The following is a 24,994-nucleotide window of genomic DNA, read 5'->3' on the forward strand; positions in this document are numbered from 1 at the left end:
CATTGATGTGGCACCTGGGGACATGGTTTGAGGTGAACCCAGCAGTGCTGGCTTAATGGTTGGACTTGATGATCTTAGATCTCATTTCCAACCTTAATGACCCTTAATGATTAGTCTGGTAGGACTAATCCAGCAAGGCCACCCCTCCACGAAGCTTTTGGCTTCTCCTTTGGTTTGAACACCCCACATGCCACCTCCAGCCCCTTTGAGCTTGCAGCCCTCCACCCTTGGCTGTGCACTGGCTCCAGGCTCCACAAACACGTCTGGAAATGGATGTCAGGGGCACTTCCAGCAGCAGCAGAGGGGTCAGTTCCTGTGGGATGGAGGCTGCTGCCGTCATTTCAATAGCTGGAACTAGGTGTAGTTCAGTTGCCCCCGTTGTGAGTCCAGCAGGCTGATTTAGTGCCTGGAAAGGGCCGAAATATTTTGCTCCCAGTGCCTGACAGAGGATGGCTGGCAGGAAACAAGCTCCAAGGCAGGGCAGGTTTTGCTGGTTCTCTAATTTTCCGCCAGGTTTTGGAAATTCTTGGCAATTAAATGGAGAGCAGCAAAGAAGGGCTTCGGCCAAAGGAGAAATCCCACTTGGTCAGCGGGATTTTTGGGAAGGGTGGAGTGAGGAGCTCTGAATGGGCAGCAGCAGGACAAGGGCTGGATCTGCTCTGCTGAGGCTGCTGGGATAGGGTGTGCCAGGGAGAAAGCCTGCTCACTTTTGGGGCCAGCAGCACAAGTGAAAACTGGGGATGGACACAAAGAGGGGTCTGGGGTCATTCCATGATGATATGGAATTTTGTCACTGCAGAAGAGGGACATCCATGCAGGAGGTAATGATGCAGCTGGCTGGGAGCAGGTCCCATGTGGGACAGGGTGACAATGCCATGGGAGAAACCTTCTATGGGACATCCCGGGCTTAGTTTTGGATACTGTCCCCCATTTTGGCCCCCCTCCATCCCAGGGCTGTGTCTGGTGTTGACAGTCTTGGTTTGCAGGACTCTGACAGCTCAAGAAAAGACACAAACAATATTTCCCTTGTTCCCTTTGGGAAAAGATAAAATCACAGAGTCCTATGGCAGGGGTTGGAAGGGATGTTAAAGATCATCTGGCTCCCAGAAGGAGAATGCAGGCACCAATCCCATTACCTCCACATGCTGAGCAAGCACTCCACCACCAGAGTTAATCCCCTGTGTGACACAGGGGTGAAATAGGGAATAAAGGGCATGAAATAGAGTTCTCCTGCTCATTTCTGCCTGGAGTCACCCTCGAGGCAGCACAGAGCTGGCCAAGCAGCACTGACATGAGCTCCAGAGGATTCAAGTGGAGGCTCCAAGGCTTTGAGGTCAGTAGGGACCAAAAAGCAGCCAGGAAAAAAGATGACAGTGGGTGCAGATCTGCTTTTAAATGACACAAGGGAGCTCAGAGGCTCCGTATTTATCACAGCTCAGTGAGTCAGGTGCCACCAGTCATGTGTGGGATTGCTGCTCTGGCTCCAGGCCTCCCAGCAGGACACAATTTGGGGGTTTGGTTCATGTTAAGTTGTTTCTTCAAGTTTCTCAGAAACACAGATGGTGGTGTGGTTTCTTAATTATTTCTGTCTGGAGGCTGAAGGGTGGATGACTTGGAGAGGAAGGGAGGGAAAGGACCAGAGATGGACAGAGTGAATTTTCAAGAAGAGCCTCCCACAACTTCATCACCTTTCCTCAGCTTCTGGTAAAAGCCAGGGTCAGTGACTGCAGATTTTAACGCCAGAAAATTATAAGGGGGTTTCCTGGAATATTGAAATATTGAAATATGTCCTGGAATATTGAAATGTGGTGGTCTGGGTGCCCAACCAGTGATCACCACACCTCAGCTGAGCAGCAACAAACTGAGACATGTCCTAAAAACTTCTTGGAGGTCAGAGACTCTGGCTTGGCATTTTAAAGGTCTATTTATCACTAAGTGAAGGAGAATCAGGGTTTTTTTCCTAAGCACAGCGTTTTCTGTGCTGTTTGCCTCTCTAAACTTAGCAGAGGAGGCTGAACCAGCCCTGGGCTGGCAGAAAGTGTGGAAGAAATGTGAGCACCAGACTGGGAGCCTGGGAAGGGGCTTGCTGCACGTCATGGAGGGATTTTAGTATTATTGTGAATTAAACCATGACTGAAACATCTTCTGTGTCCCATCCTCAGCCTCACAGTGCAGCTTCAGGCATCCCTGGGAACCAGACAGATTCACCAGGGCTACCTGCCCTGGCAGCAGGAGCTCCCCTCTTGCCGGGGGTGATGGAGGGTTTGGTGTGAGCAGTGCAGGGCTCACCTGAGCTGTTCCTTTCTCCAGCAAAACCTGCACCCACGGGCCTGGTGCTGCCTTGGGAAGATCTCTGCACTCATGACCAACCTGAAAACAAAGACAGGAGTCTCATCTCGGTGCCCCTTGTCTCAGGTTGTGGATCAGCCCTGAGCTCAGCAGCGTTGCTGGCTCAGCCCGCAGCCACGAGCTGCAGCTTCCCCTGTGTAACAGCCATGGAAGGGCTGTCCACCACCTCCTCCTCCTCCTCCTCCTCCTCCTCCTCCTCCTCCTCCTCCTCCATCTTCCTGCCTTCCCCTTCCGCCTCAACGTGCTCATTCATGAAAAATTCCCAGCTGGATGGACGTGGGGGGAGGAATTGATGTTGGCGCGTTTTTTCCCTGCACATCGGCCAAAGGAGGTCGTAGGCTCAGAGGGGTTTAATCTTTGTTTTCACAGCTGGGTTCCATATTATCCTTTCTTTTCCATATTATCCTTTCTTCTCTCCAGCTTTTTTGCTGCTGCTCATTGCCCAGAGCAACCTGTTGGGCTCAGAGTGTGTGCTCATCTGGAGCACAGCTGGCTGTGGGCAGCCAGTGGTGCTGTCCCCACAGGACTGGTGACATCCCCAGGAATGTTGGGGTGACCATCAACAATGGCCATCAACAAAAACACAGCGAGTTCCACCTCAACGTGAGGAAAAACCTCCTCCCATGGGGGGTGGCAGAGCTCTGGAACAGCTGCCCAGGGAGGGAAGGGATTTTCCCTCTCTGGAGACATCCCAAACCCAAACTGGATGAGTTCCTGTGTCACCTGCTCCAGGTGACCCTGCCTTGTCAATGGGGTTGGACTGGGTGATCTCCAGAGGTCCCTTCCAACCACAACAATCCTAGGATTCTGTGATTCCATGACCTGCACAGCCCCATGGTGTTCATTAAGGGGTGAGCTGGAAAGGATTATGTGCTCCTGCATTGGGGCCGTGCAATGGATCCTGTCTGGGGAGGAGAGGGAGGAAGGTGCCATCCCATAATGATCCCCTGGCTGCAGCCCAGATCTCCTGGCTCCTTTCATCCTGGCACAGTGTGGGGTGAAGGCAACTGGGCAGCTGGAACCAGCTTGGTCCATCCTTTGGTAGGACAGGACAAGGAGCAAGTTTGGGAACATCTTCCTTGTCCTGGAGCATGATGGGATCAGGAAAACCCTTGGGATCATGGCCCCAGCCTGGCACACCATGAGTTTGGGGAATGCTCTAGGGTTTGGTGAAGGTGGGGTATGGATTGGTGGTGTGGTGTAGGGTTTGGTGGTGTTGGTGTAGGTTTGGGGGTGTAGGGTAGTTTTTCGAGGTTTGAGTGTTCTGTGTTTGTTGGTGCTGTTGTAGAGTTTGGGGGTGCTGGTGTAGGGTTTGGGGATGTTGCTATAGTTTGTGTGGTGTGGTGTGGGTTTGGTGGTGTAGGGTACATTTTTGGGGTGCTGGTGTAGGGTTGGTGGTGCTGGTATAGGTTTAGTGGCACCACCAACCCTACACCAGCACCACAAAAACGTGTAGGTTTGATGGTGTGGTGTAGATTTTTGTGGTGCTTATGTAGGTTTTGGGGTACTAGTGTAGGGTTTGGTGCTGTGGTGTAGGGTTGGTGGTGCCAGTGTAGGTTTTTGTGGTATTGCTGTAGGGTTTGGTGCTGTGGTGTAGGGTTTGGCTGACAGGCAGGTGTGTGCTTATGCCCAGTGTGGTGGAGGAGGGGCAGAAGGTGCTGCTGGAGCCCTGCTGGATGCCCAAAGCTCCCCAGCACTGCAGATCTCAGGGTCAGCCTTTGCTTTGAGCAGCAGCGTGGCCCAGGGCCAGCTGGCACTGGCTCTGTTCCCACCTGGATGCCAGCCTGGGGACACCTTCCCCATGTCCCACTCCTGAGGGGAGAAAGGGACCCTGATCCAATCCCCCTCCAGCCCCCCGAGCCCTGGGGATGGACAGACAGCGCTGGGGATGGACAGACACGTGGTGTCCCTTCTTGGCACGGGGGACTTGGCACTGTCCAGATGTGAGGCAGGAGCCTGTGACCTCTGCAGCGTCAGCGGGTGGGGGCCACCTATGTAAACAGGTCCAGGAAGGTTCCTGTCCCTGTTCCAGCCCCTGCTGGCCTTCAGATCAGACCCTCACTGGATCAGGACCTGCAGCCCTCGCTGCTGCTCCATCCTGGAGCTCTGGGAAGGTACCGTGCTGCTCACCCAGCCCTGGGCTCTCCTCTGGGCATTTCTCTCTCATCCTCCTCCTTTCTGCACAAAAACCTGGCTGAGCAATTGAATCTGTGCTTAATTACCTAAGAGGTTATTAAATATTTGCTGGTGATATTGGTGGAATGAAATATCTCAGAAACCTGCCCTGGTCGTGCTGGGAACCCGGCCAGAAGGGTAGGAAAGCACTTGTGGAAATAATGTTTCCTTTTTTGCCTTATTTTCTGTTTTGTCTGTTATCTAAGAACAGCTGGCAAGAGCCCATCCAACCCATTTGCTGCCTTATTTTTCATTCTTGAAACTCTGTCTTCCCTTTTAACTCTATTTAGGTCTAATTAGTAATGGGGAAATGGGCAACAAGTCACATCTAAGTGCCTTGGACTATTGCATTTTCCTTCTTGTCTTCATAGAATTCCAGAATGGTTTGGGTTGGAAGAGACCTTAAAGATCATCTCATTCCAAGCCCCTGCCAGGGACACCTTCCCCTATCCCAGGCTGCTCCAAGCCCCATCCAGCTTGGTCTGGAAGAGCTGCAGGGATGGATGGGGAGGGCACAACCTCTCTGGGGAACTTCTTGTTGTCTTCAATATGTATTTTCAATATATAAAGTTCATGTTGGATTTCTTTACCATAAAGATTTCATTACCATAAAGAAAATCTGGTGTCCAGGGGGCTGAGCTCAGGAGGACATTTTGGTGATTTGGGGTGGCAAGTGTGCAGCAGGTTTATCTGGGGAGGGCACAGGGATGGGTTACATGGTGGAGAGAAGGGTTTGACAGCTGTTCCCAGCCCTTGTCCCCATTTGCACACTTGGATCATGGAGCAGCCTCACTGTTATGGCTCTGTCTGACCTGTCAAGTCAGAGGCTTCTCCAAAGCCAAAAGATTGGGAACTAGATAAAATAGATATCCCAGCAGTGAGTGTTGGAATCTGCAGAAAGGTTTGGTGTTTCAGATATTATGGTTTGGGTAAAATTTTGTCTTATCTCACAAGTCCTGCTACCTGAGCTTCCCCTCAGCTCCTGCAAGCAGAGCCCTTGTGGTGGGTGATGGGTTTGAGAGACCAGAGGAGGGTCACCAGGGTGGGATGGAGAACCTCTCCTGTGGGGAAGGGCTGAGAGAACGGGGATTGTTCAGCCTGGAGAAGAGAAGGCTTCAAGGTGACCTTGGATCCCTTTCTTGTGACTAAAGGGGCTCCAAGACAGCTGGAGGGGGATTTTGGACAAGGGATGGAGGGACAGGACGAGGGGGAATGGCTTTAAATTGATAGAGAGTAGCTTTAGATGAGATATTAGGAATAAATTCTTCCCCGTGAGGGTGGTGAGCCCTGGCACAGGGTGCCCAGAGAAGCTGTGGCTGCCCCTGGATCCCTGGAAGTGTCCAAGGCCAGGCTGGACACTGGGGCTGGGAGCAGCCTGGGACAGTGGGAGGTGTCCCTGCCATGGCAGGGAGTTGGAACAAGATGGGCTTTAAGATCCCTTTCATCCCAAACCATTCTGGGATTACAACTCTCTCTGTGAAGAATTTTTCCCTAATATCCAATCTAAACCTCCCCTGGTGCAACTTGAGGCTGTTTATTCTTGTCCTGTCTCTTGTTATCTGAAAGAAGATGAAAACATTAAATAACTTTGGACCATTTCTCATGGCTGTCTTGGCTGGGTGTGAACAGGTCGTGCCATCTGCTGCAGTGGCTGTCCCTGTGTCTGACGTGGATGAGGTGTGTGATGACAGAAATGACACCATCACTTTTTCCACTGGAACTTCTGGGAAAAATTTAAGAGTCAAACTTTCAGGGTCAGCAGCCTGACTGTGACACTGCAAAGCATTTTCCACACACAAAACCTGTGAGTATTGCAGGTGTTTGAAGAGGAGATTGGTGAGGAAAGCTGGAGGAAGTGTTGAGCATGTCCTGCTTTCAAAGAACCATGGAATGATTTGGGTTGGAAGGGACCTTAAAGCTCAATCTGTTCCACCCCTGCCATGGGCAGAGACACATCCCACAGTCCCAGGCTGCTCCAAGCCCTGTCCAGCCTGGCCTTGGGCACTGCCAGGGATCCTGGGGCAGCCACAGCTTCTCTGGGAATTCCATCCCAGCCAGGAATTCCATCCCAATATCCCATCCATCCCTGCCCTCTGGCAGTGGGAGCCATTCCCTGTGTCCTGTCCCTCCATCCCTTGTCCCCAGTCCCTCTCCAGCTCTCCTGGAGCCCCTTCAGGCCCTGCCAGGGGCTCTGAGCTCTCCCTGGAGCCTTCTCCTCTCCAGGGGAACATTCCCAGCTCTCCCAGCCTGGCTCCAGCCCTGGAGCATCTCCTTGGTCTCCCCTGGATCTCTCCAACATCTCCAGGTCTTTCCTGTGCTTTGCTTGTGTGGGTCCCAAGGACAGAACTGCTCCACTTTGGGGGCTGCTGTCTTTATGCTCAAGCTGTCCTTAAGGTGTTGCTGCTCCCATCCCTTCCCTTTTCCTGCACTGACACACTGGGAATGTGGTTTTCATGTAGCTGAAAAATAGGGAAAATGTTCCTTTCATCCACTTGGCACCAGGCAGGGACCTCACCCAGCAGCTCTTGAATGCAGCTCAGAATTTGTGGATGGGCTTCCAGCCTCTCCTGACCCCTTTCCCTGGGGCTCTTCCAAGCTCCCTCCCAACACTCCATCTCTGCCCATCCACAGGTGTGAGGGGAAAAAAACCACCAAACCCACACCTTTCTGGAGCAGCCAAAAATGTGTCCACTTCCCTTTTTTTTTTTTTTTCCAGCATTCCCCAACCTTTCCCATACACCCTGACCCTTTTCCTCTGCCCCCACCTGCATTAAGGCACTGCTGTGGGGTGAACTGTGGATGGAGGAGATGAACATTGAACTTTTGCATGGCCCGGGGATGGATTTCCTCTGGTTTTAACTGAATTGTTGTAAATTTTTTTTTTTCACCCTTTTGTACAAGTTCAGGGAGGTCTAGAGCAAGTCAAGCCTGGCTTGGCTTCACAGGGCTGGCAACACCGAGTGGAAATTTTATTGTTTCCTGTTATGAGAGCTCAGGGAGCCACGATGGGATTTCAGGAGAAACAGGGGCAGCTCCAACTGCAGGGATAACCCCGACGGGTGGGGTCGGAGATGCCCTTTCATTCCCACTGCTCCTTCAGGAAAGGGAAGCAAATAGAGGAGGGAATAATGGCTCGATTTGACCTCTGGCTATCGAGGCAGATGTTTTCTTTGGAGCAGGAATAGATGCTGGGGAAAAATGAAACATGCTATAAAGAGTTTTGCTGAGCCACGTTCCAAGGCTCCACCTGGGTCCCTTCTTGCCACCTCTCAGTACATCCCCTGTGTCATCTCCCCTCAAAAAAGGCTCCCTTCAGAAAAAAAATTGTGTTTTTTTTCTCAGCACTGAATTTTTTCTCAAGAATGTGTCCATGGCAGTGAAATTTTCAGCTGGGAAGGGCTGGAATAAATCGCTTCTGCTCTCCAGCTCAGGTTTAAATATTTCCTCTGGGCTTTTGTTCTTTAGAATTTAAATCTTATTGTTATTTAACCATATCAGATAAGTTTTTAGGTCATTTTCAAAGTGAAGTGCTTTTACCTTTCCACAGTCATCAGCCAGCGATATCTGGAGGAAACTTTTCCCTGTTTTTCAGCAAAAATATTATGTATTCTGCTAACAGCATTGACTTCTGGCTCCAGGCACAAACCAATGCAAACTTCACAGAAATTCCATTTTCTGACCTATCTTTGTGCTAACTGAGGCATAACTGTGGTCCAAATGTCATGGCAGCTCAGAGCCAGAGTTTACATTTTCAGAGTGCATGAAGGAAAACATCCTTCACCTCGCTTTCAAACAGTCTTGCATTATTCAGCCAAAATCCCCACGGGCTTTGGAAAAATGTGTAAGACCAGATTTTCCCTGTTTCATCCTTGCAAAGAGCCAGAGACCAACCACATAATTCTTTTCCAGATCAAAACCTTCTTGAGTTCATCCAACAAGCAGAGCTGGATGCGTGAGAAAATCAACCTGATGATGAATAAGTAGAGATTTTGCCTTTCTGTCCTTCAAATGACACATTTGCGTTGGGCTTGTTGTCACCACTGCCCTGAAAAGTCCACACAGATGTTTGTGGTGAAGCAGATTTTAACAACAGACCCTGGCACAGCTTTTTCTGCTGCTTGTAAATTGGTTTGTTCAAGAGAGTTAAAGTTCTGGCTGAGTTCTTAGGATGTGAGTCCTGATTAGCCCCAAATCTTGGAGAGCACCCAAAGCTCTGTGTGAAGGAGGGAAGAAGTTTGCACAACTGGGATGGTTCTGGTGTTAAATCAGGGAGTGTGGTGGGGCTGAAAGCAGAGCCTGGAGGCCCTGGGCTGGCCCAGCTGAGTCCAGCAGCACTGGGGCTATTCCCACCTGCTCCCTCCTGCCTCTGCCTCCCAGATCCTGAACAGCTCCCTGGGACAGCCACGCTGTCCTTGATCCCACCACCCGTGCAGTTGTTGGTTGTGTTTCTGTTTCAGGAGGAATTGGGCTGTTCCTGTCCCCAGGTGTGTCCCCACACCCATTAACCCAACTTCTATCCCAGTATGGTGCTTCCATCCTTGCTGGGAGGTGCTGGCCTGACCCAAAAACACACAAGAGATGTGGCCCAGCTCGAGGCAGTGACACAGCTTGGGTCCTTGGGGACACAGCTGGGGTTGCTGAAGGTTCTGGAGACTCCAGGTGTTGAAGAAGGAGCTCCCATGGGAGCTGGTGGCCTCCTTCCCAGCAGGAAATGCAAATGGAGATGTCCCAGTGGGACACATACTGGGACCTCTGGTCTGAGGAACCTGCTCCAGTGCAAGGTGTCCCCACCCGTGGCAAGGGGGTGGAACTGGAGGATCTTTAAGGTCTCTTCCAACCCAAACCATTCTGGGATTCCCCACAGTGCTCCACTCACCTTGTCCTGCCAGCCAGGCACGTGCCACCAGAAATGCCAAATTTGCAGCGCTGCCTTGAACCAAACTGTTTGAAAATGAGCCCAAATCCTCTTCCAAACCCATGGATCCCCCCACACCTGTGTGCTCATGGGACAGCAGCTCTGAAAGCAGAAGAGGGGGTGGAGGAGAGGAGGACACATTGAGGAAGGGGGTGTCAATCCCTGCAGCCCAGCTTGAAGGGGATAAAACCTCAGCGTGCCTCCCTTGTCACTCTGTCACTCTCTGACCAAGCTGGAGGCTTCCAGATCCCTTTTTTCCCCATAACTGCCACCAAATTACTGGCAAATAAGAATAATGACATAGTTCTGTGGGTTTTTAGTCTGTGCAAAAGGGGAAAGAATATGTTCCAAATCCCAGTATTCCTTTTTAGCAGTGCCTTTACCAAAATTTCCATCACAAATCCCTTTCAAAGTGGATGGCACCCCCAGCTACCAAAAGTGAGGATGAGTCCTGCATCCCACGTCCAAAAGTCAGGGAAAAAAGTTTAGTGAAGTTAACCCAAGAGGAAAAAGAACTAAAACTGCTGCTCCACATTTTGCTCTGGCTTGTGGTGTTCAATCATTTTTGCTTCTCAGATGGGAAATTCCATCATCTCAAAAGCCCAAATCCAACAATAATCAATAAGGTAAAATGTTGGCATTTTTAATTTATTCCAATTTTGTCACATTTGTCTCAACACAGTGGGCTTTGTTTTAAAAACAGGCTTCTCATTTGCACAAAGATGCATACCTTCATTGCATATTTAGTTTAAAAACTGAACAAATGAACATTCAAAAGAGGAAAATTAGAGAAGAAAATGACCTGTCAGCACAGAGCTTTGTAGGTTTGTGCTCAGAGTGGGTGATTATGGTCACTCCTCATCCCTGATGCAGCAGGGAGATGTTACACCAGGTCTCATTACCATTGGTGACAGCACTTATTCATTTCAATGGGACATTTAAATAAATATGTATAGATCCCAGCACTGAAACATGAAAATGGTGCCTGGGGGAGAGGTGGCTTGGAGAGGTGACTCCCAGCAGCAGCCAGGATTATACAAAGCTCCATCACAGACTTTCCCCTCTGTCTCCTCTCTTTTATTCCCATTTCTCACAGCCAGGCTTTGAACTGAGGACACAGGATGCTGCAGGGATGGGTTTTTCCCTGCACACTCATTTATGGCTCTGCCTCCTGCCTTCTGCCCCCTTCCCTGGTGATGGTTTGGTGATGGGAAGCCCTCAGTCCCTGCCTGTGTGATGGCTGGAGCAGCAGCAGATGTTGCCTGGCATGCCTGAAGCACAGATGCCCCAAAAAACTTTACCCAGGCATGAGTGCTGTGTGTATAAATAACCCTCATGGTTAGAAAGCAAAGAGCCTGGAAAATCTGCCTGACCCACGGGACTGGGACCACGCTGAGCTGCCTTTTATCTCTGCAGTCCTGCAGAGCCTGGGAGCTGTTCTCAGCTGGTTATTTTTAAATAACCAATAACACTTCCCTGCAGCTCTGTCCCACACCAGCAGCAGCAGGTGGGGCTTTCACCACAGGTCCTTGGTGGGAATGAGCTCTTGGTGGCCGTCCCCGAGCTCTTGGTGGCCATCCCTGAGCTCTGGGGGGTGTCACAGGGTGTGGCTTTCAGAAGGAGCAGGTGGGACGTGCTGGAGGGATGCTCCCAAAGAACATTCATGTGGAGTGACCACGAGGTGACCCACTTCTGTCACCAGAGCTTGGAGGGAAGGAGGTCACTGCCCCAGCGTGCTGGAGACCAATCCGTGCCCCAGGAATAAGCAGGGATAACGTGGCCTCAGCCCTGCTGCATGATCTCCCTCTCACAGTGGGAGATGTCCAGGGAGGCTGGGGTGGGTTTGGAGATCTCCAGCCCTGGAACCTCCTTGTGTCCTTTAGGGTAGAAATCTATCAGTGTGCCACGTGCTGAAGTTAAAACATGAAGCCAGAGTTGTGGTAATGTAATTTTTTTAGAGGTTTATTCCCCTAAAATGCCTCCCAAACCCTGGTTTTCTTGGCGTGGCACGTTCCCACAAAAGTGTGTTCATCCCTACACCTCACTCAGCTGAGAGGGCTTTTCCTGCCTAGCTAAGGTGACTAATTCCAAACTGGGAATTAACTTATCAGTAATGCTAAGTGAGTAATTAGTTTATAAGAGAAAACCTCGAGGAGTGTTACTGCAATAAAATGACAGCACAGATGCTGCTCCTTGCAAGAGCATCCAGGCAACAAGTTCCAATGAGCAGGAATTGCCCTTCCAGGTCCCTTTTTGGGAAAGCAGAGGTCTGAATATCCTACTTTGTCAGCATCAGGGATAAAAGTTCCTGATAAACCACACGGTTTCCAACACTCCCCTTCATCCCAGTGCAGATCTTCCCAATCTTTCTGCCCCCAGAGTTCTGATCCTTTCCATGGGTGGACTTTCTGCCCTGACTCTCCATTTCCACCTCAGCAGACACCCTGAGCTCTGATGCTGCTGGAATGGCAATGCCAAAGCTCCTCATGGATGGAGCAGGTGATCCTTGGACCATCAGGGTTTTCAGGAGTTTTTCTTCTTGCAAACCACTTGCCTCAGGCTTCCTGTGCATCTCCATCCCAGCTGCTCCTTCCTGCAGCTGCAAGGAGGCCAGAAAATCTCTGTTGGTTCTCAAAACCCCTTTCCCATCCTTCCACCAGCTTGGAGAGAGGAGAACAACCTCCTTTAGGGACAGCTTTTCCTGGGAGTGCAGCAAAGCAGGAGCTTCAGGGCAGTTTTTTTCCCAATAGCACGCTTTCTCTCTCCTTTTTTTTTTTTTTTTTTTTTTTTTGTATTTTATTATTATTATTATTTTTTCACCCCCAACAGCCGAGGACCTTTTGCCAGAATGAGTTTTCCACATGTTCCCTGTTAGTCATGCTCTCACAAATGTGTTCCCAGTGCCACAAGCTGATGCTATTAATTCACTCCCAACCGACACAAGGGCTCGGCAGCAAAATTCCAGGCAGCGTTCCTAAAACCAGACCCGGCGGCTTGTTTGGATTTCAAACCCGTGCCTTTCTCTCGCCTGGAGTGTCCGTGGAGCACCTTCCCAGCTCGTCCCGAGGCTTGGCGAGGGGCAGGAGGGTGGGCACAGGCGCTGGGGCTGCGGCAAAGGCGGGGTCTGACAGCGCCTTAAATACATCCCAACCGCTGGAGCAGCTGGACCGAGCCTGCGGGGCTTTATCCAGGGCAGGGAGGAGGGATTGGAGCACAGGAATGTCGGTGGAGGAGGGAAAGCCACCGCGAGAAGCATCATGTCTCTGTAAGTAGATTTCTTTTCCCCCCCTTTCCCGTTGTTCCCCCTGCAGTTCAGGCAGCGGAGCGAGAAGTGTGCAGAATGGAAGCACATCCAGCTAGCACTGATTTTTCATATATATTTATATAAAAATATATTTTTTCTTTCTTTGGCATATTTTAGACTCAGTTTTTAAAGTTTTCCCACTTCCTACAGCTGTGCCTGCAATCGTGTGGAGGGTTCAGCACGTTTTGTGGTGAGAACGTGGAGCCAACAGCTGATTCCTGTACTGGCTACACAAATTTTAGGGTGCTTTAAGAGTTGGTGGGGTTTGAACAGTCCAATCCCTCCTTTGTAGCTGTTTTAAAGTGAAGCTTGTAGCCTGTGTGTGTTTCATACACTGTGTGTCACCTCACTGAATGAATGGATGTCAAAGTCACAGGGATGGGGAATCCTTTCTCAGGAGATAATTGAGCTGCATGAGCCACCTCATCTAATCCATCTACCTGCTGCAGATCCACCCAGATGGGATTTTTGTTGTTTTTTTTTTGTTTACCCAGACTGCATAACTTTCACACTGCACAGAGGAACTGGGTCTGTAGCAGGCAGAAAGATGCAAAAATCCATGTTCTGTGCTTTGATGGTTGGGATTGTGAGGAGACACAGCCTTCTCCTAGTGCCAGTCGATTCATCAGCACTGTGAACAAGTCTTTCCTTGGAAGCTTGTTTTATTTAGAATTGATTCCAAAACATCACGGTGCACTAAACCCCCACCCAAGCAATTAAAAGCATTGAAATCCCACAGTTTAGTCTTTGTAACCAGTGAGTCCTAAAACCCACTGGAAGTTTAACCAGAGTGATTTGGAGGGAGGGGATTTTAGTTCATTTCCTTCGGCTCCTGCTCTCAAACACAATGCCAGGAGGACAGGTGGACACACACGGGTGGAATTCCAAGGTGTGACCCCACACTGTGGGGTCCCAGGGGTTCAGGAACAGCTCGGGGCTGCTTCCTGCAGATGTTCCTGCCGATCCAGATGTGCACAGAGGGCTGAGCAGCAGGGGCAGTGGCAGGACCCACAGCTCAGGGTGGTGCCTGATAGCCAGGGATGGTTTTCTCAAAGCAACAACCTGTCACTTCTGTTATTTTACAGTTTCTTTCCTTTTCCTTGGCCCAGGAGATTTGGGAGCACTTGACTGGGATCTCCTTTCTAAAATTTGTCTCCTGGAGGACAACAGGGGGTGTTTTGCTAGTAACCTCACAAATACCACTTCAAAACTTGAATATTTACTCCAAAAGCTATCACAGCCTTGGTCAGACCCTCCCTGCCCCAGCAAGCAGCTCCTGGGAGATGCATTGGAGCTTTGGGAATTGTGTCCATGGGTAACATTTGCAAAATGGTGAATTATCCTCGGTGTAGGCTTCAGAAACCCTTCAGGGGAGCACTGCATTTTGGATGAACTGCTCTACAGGACATTCAAAGTGCATTTTTAAGAACAATTTGGGGCTTGCAGCTAAGTTGGGGTGCAGATGGGAGCTGGTGAGGGGCTGGACACCTGTATGGGGCCAGCCAAGGTGGGGCTGCATCCAACCCTGCCTCATCCACAGCCGGATGCTCCACAGACAGATGCACCATGCCCCACACCCAGCAGGGTCTTCCCTTCCCAGCCCCTTGTCAGCTGGAGCTTGGCTGAGTGCCTGGATTAATTCTGCAAATCATTTAACACCCCAGTTTGCCCATATCTGAACGTGAACACAACAGAGGAAGAGTTAAAGACCCTTTAGGGTGTACTCACTGTAAAAATCAAAAAAAGGCACTCAATGAGGGAACTTCCCCATCTCACCCCTGAATAAACCAAATTTCCTCAATAAATAAAGAACACCTCTGTGGGCATCACTTTCCACGTCCTGCAGTGGTTGAATTGTCCCATCTGCACAGTTGTACTGACCAAAACATCACTTTTGAGGCAGGAGAGAGGGATTCTGGTCCCAGCAGCTTTGAGGGTTGAGGGCAGAGAGAATTTCCCCTCTTCTCCTTCTGGTTTATGACCCAGCTGTTTCTCCCCTCCGTGCCTCAGTTTCCCCAGCCCCAGGACAAGCACAGCACCATCTGCAGTTCCCACAGGGCTCAACCCGGCGTGTGAAGACTTGGGGGCTTGTGTTCGCAGGGGATTTGTTTGATCTGCAAATAGCAGGGTTAGAAAATTCCATCTGCCTGCTCTCGAGAGCCCTCGACAGGGGCAGCGCTGAGCAAACCAGCGCTGAGCAAACCAGCTCTGCTTGGCTCCTGTCCTGGGAAGCAGCGGGAGCAAAATCGCATTCCAGAGCGCCTGGACGTGGAGAACAGAGGAGAGCACGTTTCCCTTCCTGCTCCCATATGGGGCTGGGCTCCTGGCTGCTCCTACCACGGAAATCCTACAGCACAATTTTGTGTCTGCAGTGCTGCAAAAGCCAGGTTAGAGCCAGGCTCGTGTCTCAACAGCATCACCAAGCCAAGCTGGATGGGGCTTGGAGCAACATGGTCTAGTGGAAAGTGTCCCCACTCATGAAATAAGATGATCTTCAAGGTCCCTTCCAACCCCTCAAAATTATAGGATTCTGGGATTTTATGATCATTTTCCCCCCTGGATCTTCACCCCCAGCATGGAGAGTTAGGGTTGATGTCCCTACTCCTCCTACATAGGAAAACAGCTCCTCTCCTCTCCTCTCCTCTCCTCTCCTCTCCTCTCCTCTCCTCTCCTCTCCTCTCCTCTCCTCTCCTCTCCTCTCCTCTCCTCTCCTCTCCTCTCCTCTCCTCTCCTCTCCTCTCCTCTCCTCTCCTCTCCTCTCCTCTCCTCTCCTCTCCTCTCCTCTCCTCTCCTCTCCTCTCCTCTTTTTTTTCACTCTTCCTCCCCTGCTCTTTGGGTGCAGGTGCTTTCCCTACTGCTCTCATCTCTCAGTATCTGTGCCAGCCAAGCAGTGAAATTGCCTCCTGTCTTCAGTGCTGTCTGAGGTCACCCAAGGAACTCGAGCTGAGGCTCCACTGCAAGTTAAGCTAAACACAAAATGCTTTTTACAAGCTCTTCCTCCCCAGCTGTCCAGGTCTCCTAATAAATGCATGTTTTCTCTTGAAAGCTTCTCAAGGTTTATTTTTGAAACAGTCTGTATTTGATTAAAGTTTTGTTTTGTTTTGCTTTGTTTCAAGAGGAACTTAAAAGGGCCATCAGCCTGTAAACATAAATATTCCCATTCTTTCGCTGATTCTTTGCATTTTTCTGGGTTTGCTAATGAAAGATGTTTCAGCAGGACAAGTCTCTGTGATGTGGGAGCATCCTCCACTGCTCCAGCCCTGACCACCCTTTCAGGGGATAAATTTTCCCTGATATCCAATTTAAACCTTCTCTGGTGCTAATCAAGGCCTTTCCCTCTCCTCCTGTCCCTGTTCCCTGGGAGCAGAGCCCGACCTGGGGCTGTCCCCTCCTGTCAGGGAGTTGTGCAGAGCCACAAAGTCCCCCCTGAGCCTCCTTTTCTCCAGGCTGAGTGCCTTTGCAGCTCCCTCAGGAATTCTCCAGCTCTGTTCCCTTCCCTGGACACCCTCCAGCCCCTCAATGTCCTTTTTGTCACGAGGAGCACAAACTGACGCCAGGATTTAAGGTGTGACCTCACCAATGCCCAGCACAAGGAACAGTCACTGCTCTGATCCTCCCGCTGGCACAAGACGTGACCTCACATCCCGGTTTTTTTATTTCCCCCTCTCCCCGCAGGTCATAACTGAGCAGCCCTTATGACCAACATGAGCTGGAGCTTCCTCACCCGCCTGCTAGAAGAGATTCACAATCACTCCACCTTCGTGGGGAAGGTCTGGCTCACCGTGCTCATCGTCTTCCGCATCGTCCTGACGGCGGTGGGGGGCGAGTCCATCTACTCCGATGAGCAGAGCAAGTTCACCTGCAACACCAAGCAGCCGGGCTGCGACAACGTCTGCTACGACGCCTTCGCGCCGCTGTCGCACGTCAGGTTCTGGGTCTTCCAGATCATCATGATCTCCACGCCCTCCGTCATGTACCTGGGCTACGCCATCCACAGGATCGCCCGCTCGGCCGAGGAGGAGAAGAAGTTCAAGGGGTTCAAGAAGAAGAAGCAGTTTGCTCTGAACTGGCAGGCCGTGAGGAACATGGAGGACGCCATGGAGGCCGACGAGGAGGAGCCCATGATCTCCGACGACGCGGCCGAGCACGAGAAAGCCAAGGCCAAGCCCAAGGAGCAGCAGAAGCACGACGGGAGGAGGCGCATCCAGCAGGAGGGACTGATGAAAATCTACGTCTTCCAGCTCCTCACCCGGGCCTCCTTCGAGGTTTGCTTCTTGATAGGGCAGTATTTGCTCTACGGTTTCGAGGTGGAAGCGTATTACGTCTGCAACAGGGTCCCTTGTCCCCACACCGTGGATTGCTTCGTGTCCCGGCCCACGGAGAAAACAATCTTCCTGCTGGTGATGTACGTGGTGAGCTGCCTGTGCCTGCTGCTGAACATGTGCGAGATGTTCCACCTGGGATTCGGGACCATCCGCGACGCCATCCGCAACCGGAAAATCAACAGCTTCCGGCAGCCCCCCTACAACTACGCCTACCCCAAAAACATCTCCTGCCCTCCCGAGTACAACCTGGTCGTCAAATCCGAGAAATCCACCAAGATCCCCAACAGCCTGATGGCCCACGAGCAGAACTTGGCCAACGTGGCTCAGGAGCAGCAGTGCACCAGCCCCGACGAGAACCTGCCGGCGGATCTGTCCACGCTGCACAAGCACCTGCGGGTGGCCCAGGAGCAGCTGGACATTGCCTTCCAGAGCTACAGCAGCACCCAGGCCAACACACAGCCCTCTAGGACCAGCAGCCCCGCCTCGGGGGGCACCGTGGTGGAGCAGAACAGGGCCAACACCGCCCAGGAGAAACAAGGTGCTAAACCCAAGGCCTCGCTGGAGAAAGGCAGCTCCAGCAGTAAAGACGGGAAGACGTCGGTGTGGATATAACTCTGTCAGGAAGGAGAGAGGGCGGCGTGAGCGGGGTTTTTATTTTGGGTTTTTTTCTGGTTTTCGGTGTTGTCTCGCGTTTGTTTCGCAGGGCACGGTTTTTGTGTGGGAGTCAAGAGAGTAAAAGGAGTTTTGGACTGATTTAGTGCTGTCTTCCGTGCGTTAACAAAAGACATTTCTTCCTTGTTTCCAACGTGTTCTCCAGCTGAGAATCTCCAGTGAGTATAACAGCAAACCCCCCATCTCCCAGCCCCTGGGTCACCACGGAGCCCCCAGCAGAGACTGGACAATGTGCTGGGGTGGAAAAGGAGCTGCTGGTGGCTCAGGAGAGAAGTGAGGCTGACAGGGATCAGCCACCCTTCTGCATGGCAAGGCTCCAGTGCTGCAGGCCAGGCAGTGTTTAATTACTAAATACCCTTAATCAAATTAATTTTCCATCCTTTGGTAAGAAAACCACTGACATATTGCACGGACCTTCGTGGCAGGCTCACAGCTGATCTGCCTGGACTGGCAGATGCCAAGGAAAACCTCGTGGGATGCTGTGAGCCAGAGATGGCACCCATGTCAGGTCTGGGGCAGGAACACAGCGACTGCCTCACACAGGGAGACCTAAAACCAGCTACAAACAGGGCTGAAGGTTTCATCTTTTCTTCCTCTGCATCGAAGCAAAAAGCAAATCTGCTCCAAACCCTCCGGAGCAGGAGCGAGCAGTGACATTGAGTCCTACTGGTGCCTGTGTAGCACTTGCTACAGATGTGATGGGATTTGTTGCAGTTACAGAGTTTTTAACAAACTGCTGCTTCACATCATCTGAAAGTGCCTTTATGCAACCAGGAAAACAAAAAGGGTAAAGGGTTTAGACTCCTTTACTTGCTCAATTTTAGACAATTGGCGTCAGGAAATTTGTTTTTTCTGATTAATCGAGGAAAAGCACTGTTGGCAAATTTGTTTTTCTGATTAATCAAACCCTTATAAATAGTGGCAGGTGGCAGAACTATGCATAGCGTGTCTCTGGTGTGTGTGTGTGTGTGTGTGTGTCCATGTGTAGATACAGACACGTATGAACACGTGGGTGTGAACGTAGACATAGAGAGATAGGTGTAAATGTAATATCAACCCTCTGCTCCTTCTACAGCCATCCACCTCCCCTGAGAAAACCCAGCTGCTCCAGGATTGGGATTGATCTCACCCTGGGGTTTTTATCCTCCTGCCCCACCTGGGAACTGGGAGGGTTCCCACACTTGCTGGAGGGGCTTTGCAAAAGATCTGGCTTCAATGGGGATGGGACTAGGACAAGAACAGGAAGTTTTTCCTGAGTTTATGAGGGATTTTTTTTTCTGCGGGGCTTGACTTTAGGGTGGTTTTCATGCACTTACGGTACTTTGGGTGCATGTTTAAATCAAGCTGCTGAGCTCCAAGGCTCCTACTGTTCTTTGTCAGAGGGTGATTTCATCACCACCACAGGGAACCCAGGTAGGGAGAACCTTCAAGATCAAACCTGTTGCAAGAGAAGTAAATTCCCCCCTGAACACTGCACTGTCTCTGTGCCAAGCTGTTCCCCTCAGGCTGTGCCAGGATTTCTTACCCATGGGATTTTCATGGCTTCTCCCTGGACATCACTCTCACGTCCTTGAGATCAGTCCCTAAAAGCCCTGAGGATGCCTGTTCCCTGAGTGTCCAGCCCTTTGTACATTCTTGGGAACAGGCAGAGAATTTGGATATGCCCTTCATCTCCTGGAAACTTTGGCTGAGCTGTGTGATGCGTTAGAGAACAGTCCTGGAAGCAAAAAAAAAAAAAAAAAAAAAAAAAAAAAAAAAAAAGTAGAATTAAAAGGAAAGCAGAGAAACATCCTACCAGATATCTAGCAGCAAATATTCAGCTTTGTGGCTTTGTGTAGCTGTCTGGGGAATGCTTCCAGGCTTGTTCCTGGTCCTGCTGGAGGCATTGGTAAAATGCCTGGAATGCTTGAGATTTTCCCCTCATAAATGGGGGACTGGATCCAGGAGGAGGATCAGCACAGCAGCAGTCAGTAGTGACATCCATCCATCCATCCATCCATCCATCCATCCATCCATCCATCCATCCATCCATCCCCTCCTGCTGGGAATTTCGCAGGAAAGGCTCAGAAAGGTCACACCACGGTGGTGGGGAGACAACCATATCCAACTGCTCTGTTTGTCCTTGTCCCATGTGTGGGGATGTGCTGGGCAGAGCAGGAGAGGCTGGGTGCTCACAAGAGCTGCTGTCACCTGGAAAAAATACCTGCAGGGCAGGCTGCTGGGGAGGAGAGAGGTGATCCTGGGGGGAAATTTGTTCCCTGGTCGCTGCAGCTGTCCAGGGCATGAGCTTGTCCTGTGCACCAGTGGGACTTCTCTTGTTCCCAGCCCTGTGTCCCATAGGAAACTGTGAGTATTTAAAGTCGTGATCCCAAGGGAAGGATGGAAACTGAGGGTAACCATGGCTGGATGGTGCCTGGGTTCTTCTGATTCCTTTTCCATGAGCAACACCACCATAGCCCCAGATAAACTCGTGTTTCCCACAGGATGCTGGAAGGCACCGCCCCATGCAGGAATTGGGATTTTGGATTTCTCCTGCCCCTATCAGTGACACTTCCCTCAGCACCATTCTTGGTCTGAGCACTTTCTGGTGACTCAGATCTGCCCCTCAGCTCCTGCTGACCTGCAGATCCCCCCCGTGAGTCACCACACCAGGGATAGGAATGTGACTCCCTTGCAATTGCTCCAGGAAATATCTTGGCAAATGCCTCGTGGGGAAAGCAAGGGGCAGATTTTAAGCCAAAACCACCCAGATCTGATCACAGAGACCTGATCAAGTCATTAAACCCAGTCTATACAGCAGGGCTGCACCTGCTGCCCCAGCAAAACCCCAGCAGTGCCCATGGGAGGAGATGCCAGGCTCAGAGCAGGAGGGTGGGAAAAGACCATGGATCTTCTTGCCAAATTGCCACCATCAAATGACTCCCTAAAGGGGGACATGAACCCCCTCTCTGCAACCCCGTGGAGACATGGAGAAGTCTCATGCCTTTAACCTCTGCATATTTTGGATGTTTGGAGACTGTTTTCACCCTCAAATCTGCTTTAAGCTGAGCACCTCCAGTCTCATCAACATTTCTCCAAGGGCTGCTTTTCCAGTGTGGTTTTCTTTGTCTTTGGACCAGCACGAGCCACCTCGTGTCGCCCCAGCAGTGTGGCAGTGCTGATCCTTGTGCCACCTTCCCTCCCCTCTCCTCTTCATGCACTCTGGTCCTCCCCAAAACCCCATCTCCTGCAGGTCTGGGCACTGCTCCCCTCTCCAGATGTCTGGTTGTACAGTCAGAATCTTCTTGCCCTCCTTCAAGGCCCCTTTTTATTGTCACACAGTGAGCCAAGGGGGCTCTGAGTGACCCGTGGGTCCTGCAGGGGGTTTGGATCCTCTTCCCAGCTGGTGTCACCCTCCCATCTCACATGCACACGCAGGCAGAGTTCAATAACTGCAATATTGATGAGTACCAGACCCAGGGCAGACTCTGGGGGGATCAATAATCTCCTGGTCAGGCAGGGACAGGGGGTAACCATTCCCAGCTCTGCTCATCCCTCAGACTTGGAGCACTTCCCTGCATGACATCCCTTCCCAATGGGAGCTGATCCTGCTTTCCCATGTTCTCCAAGCCTTTTGACCCAAGCACAGGGGTGTATTTCCAGCAGGAGTACTCTGGTGTCAGGGGTGTCTGGGAGGGATGCAAAGTTGCCTGTGAGCTCCCAGCCAGCCTGGAGGACACTGCTGATCCTCTGAGCCTGGGGAGGAGGGATCCCAGTTCTCCCAGATCCCACCTGGGCCACACACAGGAGCCAGCACGGGTCAGACAGCCCTAGGAACAGAAAAGATTATTATTATCATTATTATTATTGCTCTATATACTGATTTGCTCACTTCCCCCCTTCCTCCTCCACTCTGTGACCTATAAACCCTTGAGGATGTTGAGTTTCTCCACTGAGTCACTCCACAAAGGTGACCAAATGCAATGATGACTCTGCAGGAATAACTCCTTTCAGGGCAGGAGCAACAATTCCTTCCTTTATCCTCTCAGCTGGGGCAGGAAAAGGATAGAGCAGCAAAATATTCACAAAATTCCCACCACAACTGTTCCTAACTCAACCAGCAGCTCGAGGAAATTCATTTGGAGGGCAGAGCATCAGCCACGGAAGAAATGCCAGTGGTATAATTAATGCTTTGCTTTTCTTTTTTTGTTTTCTCCAGGTAGCAGTTTCGTCCACACACAAGACAGGTTTAGCTTTGTGGCTGAACTAATTATAAACATTGACTCTCTTGCTAAACTTGGTCAGATAAAGTGCCCACACTTATATTTCTCTTCTTACCATTCAGGGCCAGGAATGTCCCACAAAAAGCCAGATTACCTTCCTGCTTGCATTGCATTCCACTGGGAAATACTTGAACTTAACTCACGGCCATAACCAGTCTGTGCTGTTACAAAGTGTCTGGGATTGTTTCTTTGTGGGTTTTTCTTTTTTTTTTTCTTTTTTTTTTTTTTTTTTTATGTACTAACTGTATTTGTACTAGAAAGTTTTGGAATATGAGGTTGAATCTGTAAGTATTTTTCAGTGTAAATGTTACACCTGGGCTATAGTTAGAATATTAAACACTGGTCAAAAGGGAAAGGGACACCAGTCCAACTCAACTGTGGCTATTCCACATCCACTACTAATAATATGGAATAAAACTTACATTTTGTTACAATACATACAGCGTGTGGTGCTTGCTTGAGAAGGGCTCTGAGTGACGAGAAGAAATCCTTCTCCATCTGTGATTTGCCTCTTTTAGCCACGGACGAGCTCCATTTTCCCTGATATGGCTACAAATCATCACAAAATAGTTTTGCCTTAAGAAGCGTTTGACCTTGGCGTTGTTTGGGATGCGCTGTCTCCCTGATGAATCACTGCCCGCACATCCCTCAGGCACAGAGCTCAAACTGCTGAGGGAAGCCTGGGCTTTCAAAAGCAACAAAACTTCGGGGAATCTGCGGGAAACTGATGATTCAGGCTGAGCAAACGATGGGAAAGCACTTTGTGAGAGAGCCTGGCTTCCCAACCACCTCAGTCTCTGCTCCTCCTATTAAATCACAGACACTGTTCACTCACAACCCCTCTCCAAATGTCCTCAGGGGAAAAAAAAAATCTGGACTCAAACATGCGGGTTTTTTTCTGTTTCTCTGGAAGTTGAGCTGAGTTGACAACTTCTTTGGCAAGGACAGGATGTGGTCCCACCAAGAGACAGGGAAGAGCCAAGGCCGGGTTGGATGGGGCTTGGACAGCCTGGTGTGGTGGGAGGTGTCCCTGCCCCGGGGGTTGATCCCCACTCATAGAAGGAAGAATGGCAAAAGCAGCCCCCATCCAGCAGAATTTTGGGAATAGGCAGAATAATTGCAACTCCTCCCATTTCTTTGGAAAGCCAGGGTAAAATTGCCAGTGTCAGGAAAAGTAATCCACAAACGCCAGAGTTTTATTTCCAAAAAGGAGACAGAGGAGTCCTTTTACTTTATTTGAATAAAGGGAGAGGCCATGGGGCATTCCCCTGGGATATCTCCACTTTTTTGGAGGATGAAGCCTCCCTTTTTATCCTGTTTTCCCACTCACATTTCCCTCTCTCTTTCCCCATTGGCTGAGGTACTTGAGAGGCACAGACTTCCCAGAACGCCTGATACCTCAGATTCCCCTCTAATGCACAACCCTCCCTTTTAATTTTTAATTCTCATAGACTTCATGTTTTTTCCCCATTGCTTCTTTCATCTTTCAATATCCAATTTCGTTTACCAGCAAACCTACAGTTTGTTTGTAAAGGCAAATATCTTTTTTTCCATTCATCAATCAGTGGAATCCTTCCCATTGTTTCTTTTATCTCTCAGTGCTGATTTTTTCTACCAGCAGACCCACAGCTTGTTTGTAAACACAAATCCATCATTCCTCTCAGCAGCGACTCTCCAGCTCTCTCTGGGATCACAACATCCATGTTTTCACTGGCTGCTCCTCACTGCAGGCAGAATTCCAGTCACAGCATCCCACTGGCTCCTAATCCCTCCTCCCAGGGAAATGCAGTAACAGCTGTCCCTCCCCCTCAGCCCCACCAGCAGCAATCCCAGAGCCCTCAAGGTGGGACAAGCCCTCTAAGTTCATAAAATCCAACCATTAACCCAGCACCACAACCACTAATCCCTGTCCCCAAGTGCCACAACCACACGGTTTTTAAACATTTCCAGGGATTGTGATCCCACCACTTCCCTGGGCAGCTTGTTCCAATGTCTGGCCGCTCTTTCACTGAAGAAATTTTCCCTGATATCCAACCTAAACCTCATCCAGTGCAATTTCAGGCCGTTTCCTCTGTCACTTGTTCCCTGGGATAAAATACTGATGCCCACCCTCCTTTCAGAGCAGCCTTTTTGATGCACAAACTTCCTCCCTCCAAGCTCAGCTTCCACTTTGCTCTACTCCTGCATCCTGGCTGTTGTACTAGCAATTTCCCTCTATCATCACTGATTTTGCATTGCCCAGGCCTGCCACAATCCATGTTTTCCTCTCCAGGACTGTGGGATGTTGTCCCAGAAGTGCTGCTATGGTTTACCACAGCCCCATGTCTCAGCTGCCTGTGGCTGACCTCCCAGGGCACAGCTCGGGGCATATTTAATGCACAGGGTTTGGGAGGGATAATTGCAACTCATGTGAGTTTGTGGATGAGTATTTGTGCTTAAAACCCGGAGAAAAAGCTGGAGAAAATGAGTTTATTATGCCAGGACTAGCTGCAGAGGTTATCCCTGGTGAGGATGAGTTATTGACAAATAAATGCCAAGGATGGGCACTCACAAGTGAGAGCCTCGAGCTGTGCAGGGTTTTGGGCAGTGGGAGAGCAGAGAGTGGAAAGCTGATGGAGCAGGAGGCTGCTGGCAGCTTGTGCAACCACCCAGGGGCTGCTGAGGGACAGCGAGGGAATCTCTGTCCTTTGTCACCACCTTCTGAGCTGTGGGAAGGGATCCTGAGCCACCCTAACACATGTCCCTGGATGAGAGGTGTTCCACAGAGGAGAGAATTTATGTCTTGTCACCTTGTGCCACCAGCTCCCCTCCCAAAAATACCCTTAGAAATTACAAAGCTGGTGGGGAATGATCCATCAGGGGCGATATCAGAATGGTTTGGGTTGGGAGACACCTTAAAAATCACCTTGTTCCAACCCTCTGCCACAGGCAGGGAGACCATCCACTAGAATTCCACACCTTCCACTAGAAATTAACGTCATGGAAGCTCTGG

At 50.4% G+C, this 24,994-nt stretch overlaps 1 protein-coding gene across 4 annotated transcripts in view; it reads left to right on the forward strand.

Moving 5' to 3' along the window:
• GJC2 (gap junction protein gamma 2) overlaps positions 1-22,438 on the forward strand; it is a 38,042-nt gene extending 15,604 nt beyond the window's left edge. For 3 of the 4 annotated variants that reach the window (XM_088178575.1, XM_088178480.1, XM_014873762.2), the window contains one exon: positions 16,419-22,438. In XM_088178575.1, the coding sequence (XP_088034701.1) occupies positions 16,439-17,680 (1,242 nt within the window). In that variant the 5' untranslated portion in view covers positions 16,419-16,438 and the 3' untranslated portion in view covers positions 17,681-22,438. Of the gene's footprint in view, positions 1-12,557; positions 12,705-16,418 lie in introns of those variants that run through there. The other variant, XM_088178628.1, reaches the window with a different exon arrangement.
• The last annotated feature ends 2,556 nt before the right edge of the window (positions 22,439-24,994 follow it).

The sequence above is a fragment of the Sturnus vulgaris genome, chromosome 1 (assembly GCF_052056855.1).
Source record: "Sturnus vulgaris isolate bStuVul1 chromosome 1, bStuVul1.hap1, whole genome shotgun sequence".
In the NCBI taxonomy this organism is placed as follows: domain Eukaryota; kingdom Metazoa; phylum Chordata; class Aves; order Passeriformes; family Sturnidae; genus Sturnus; species Sturnus vulgaris.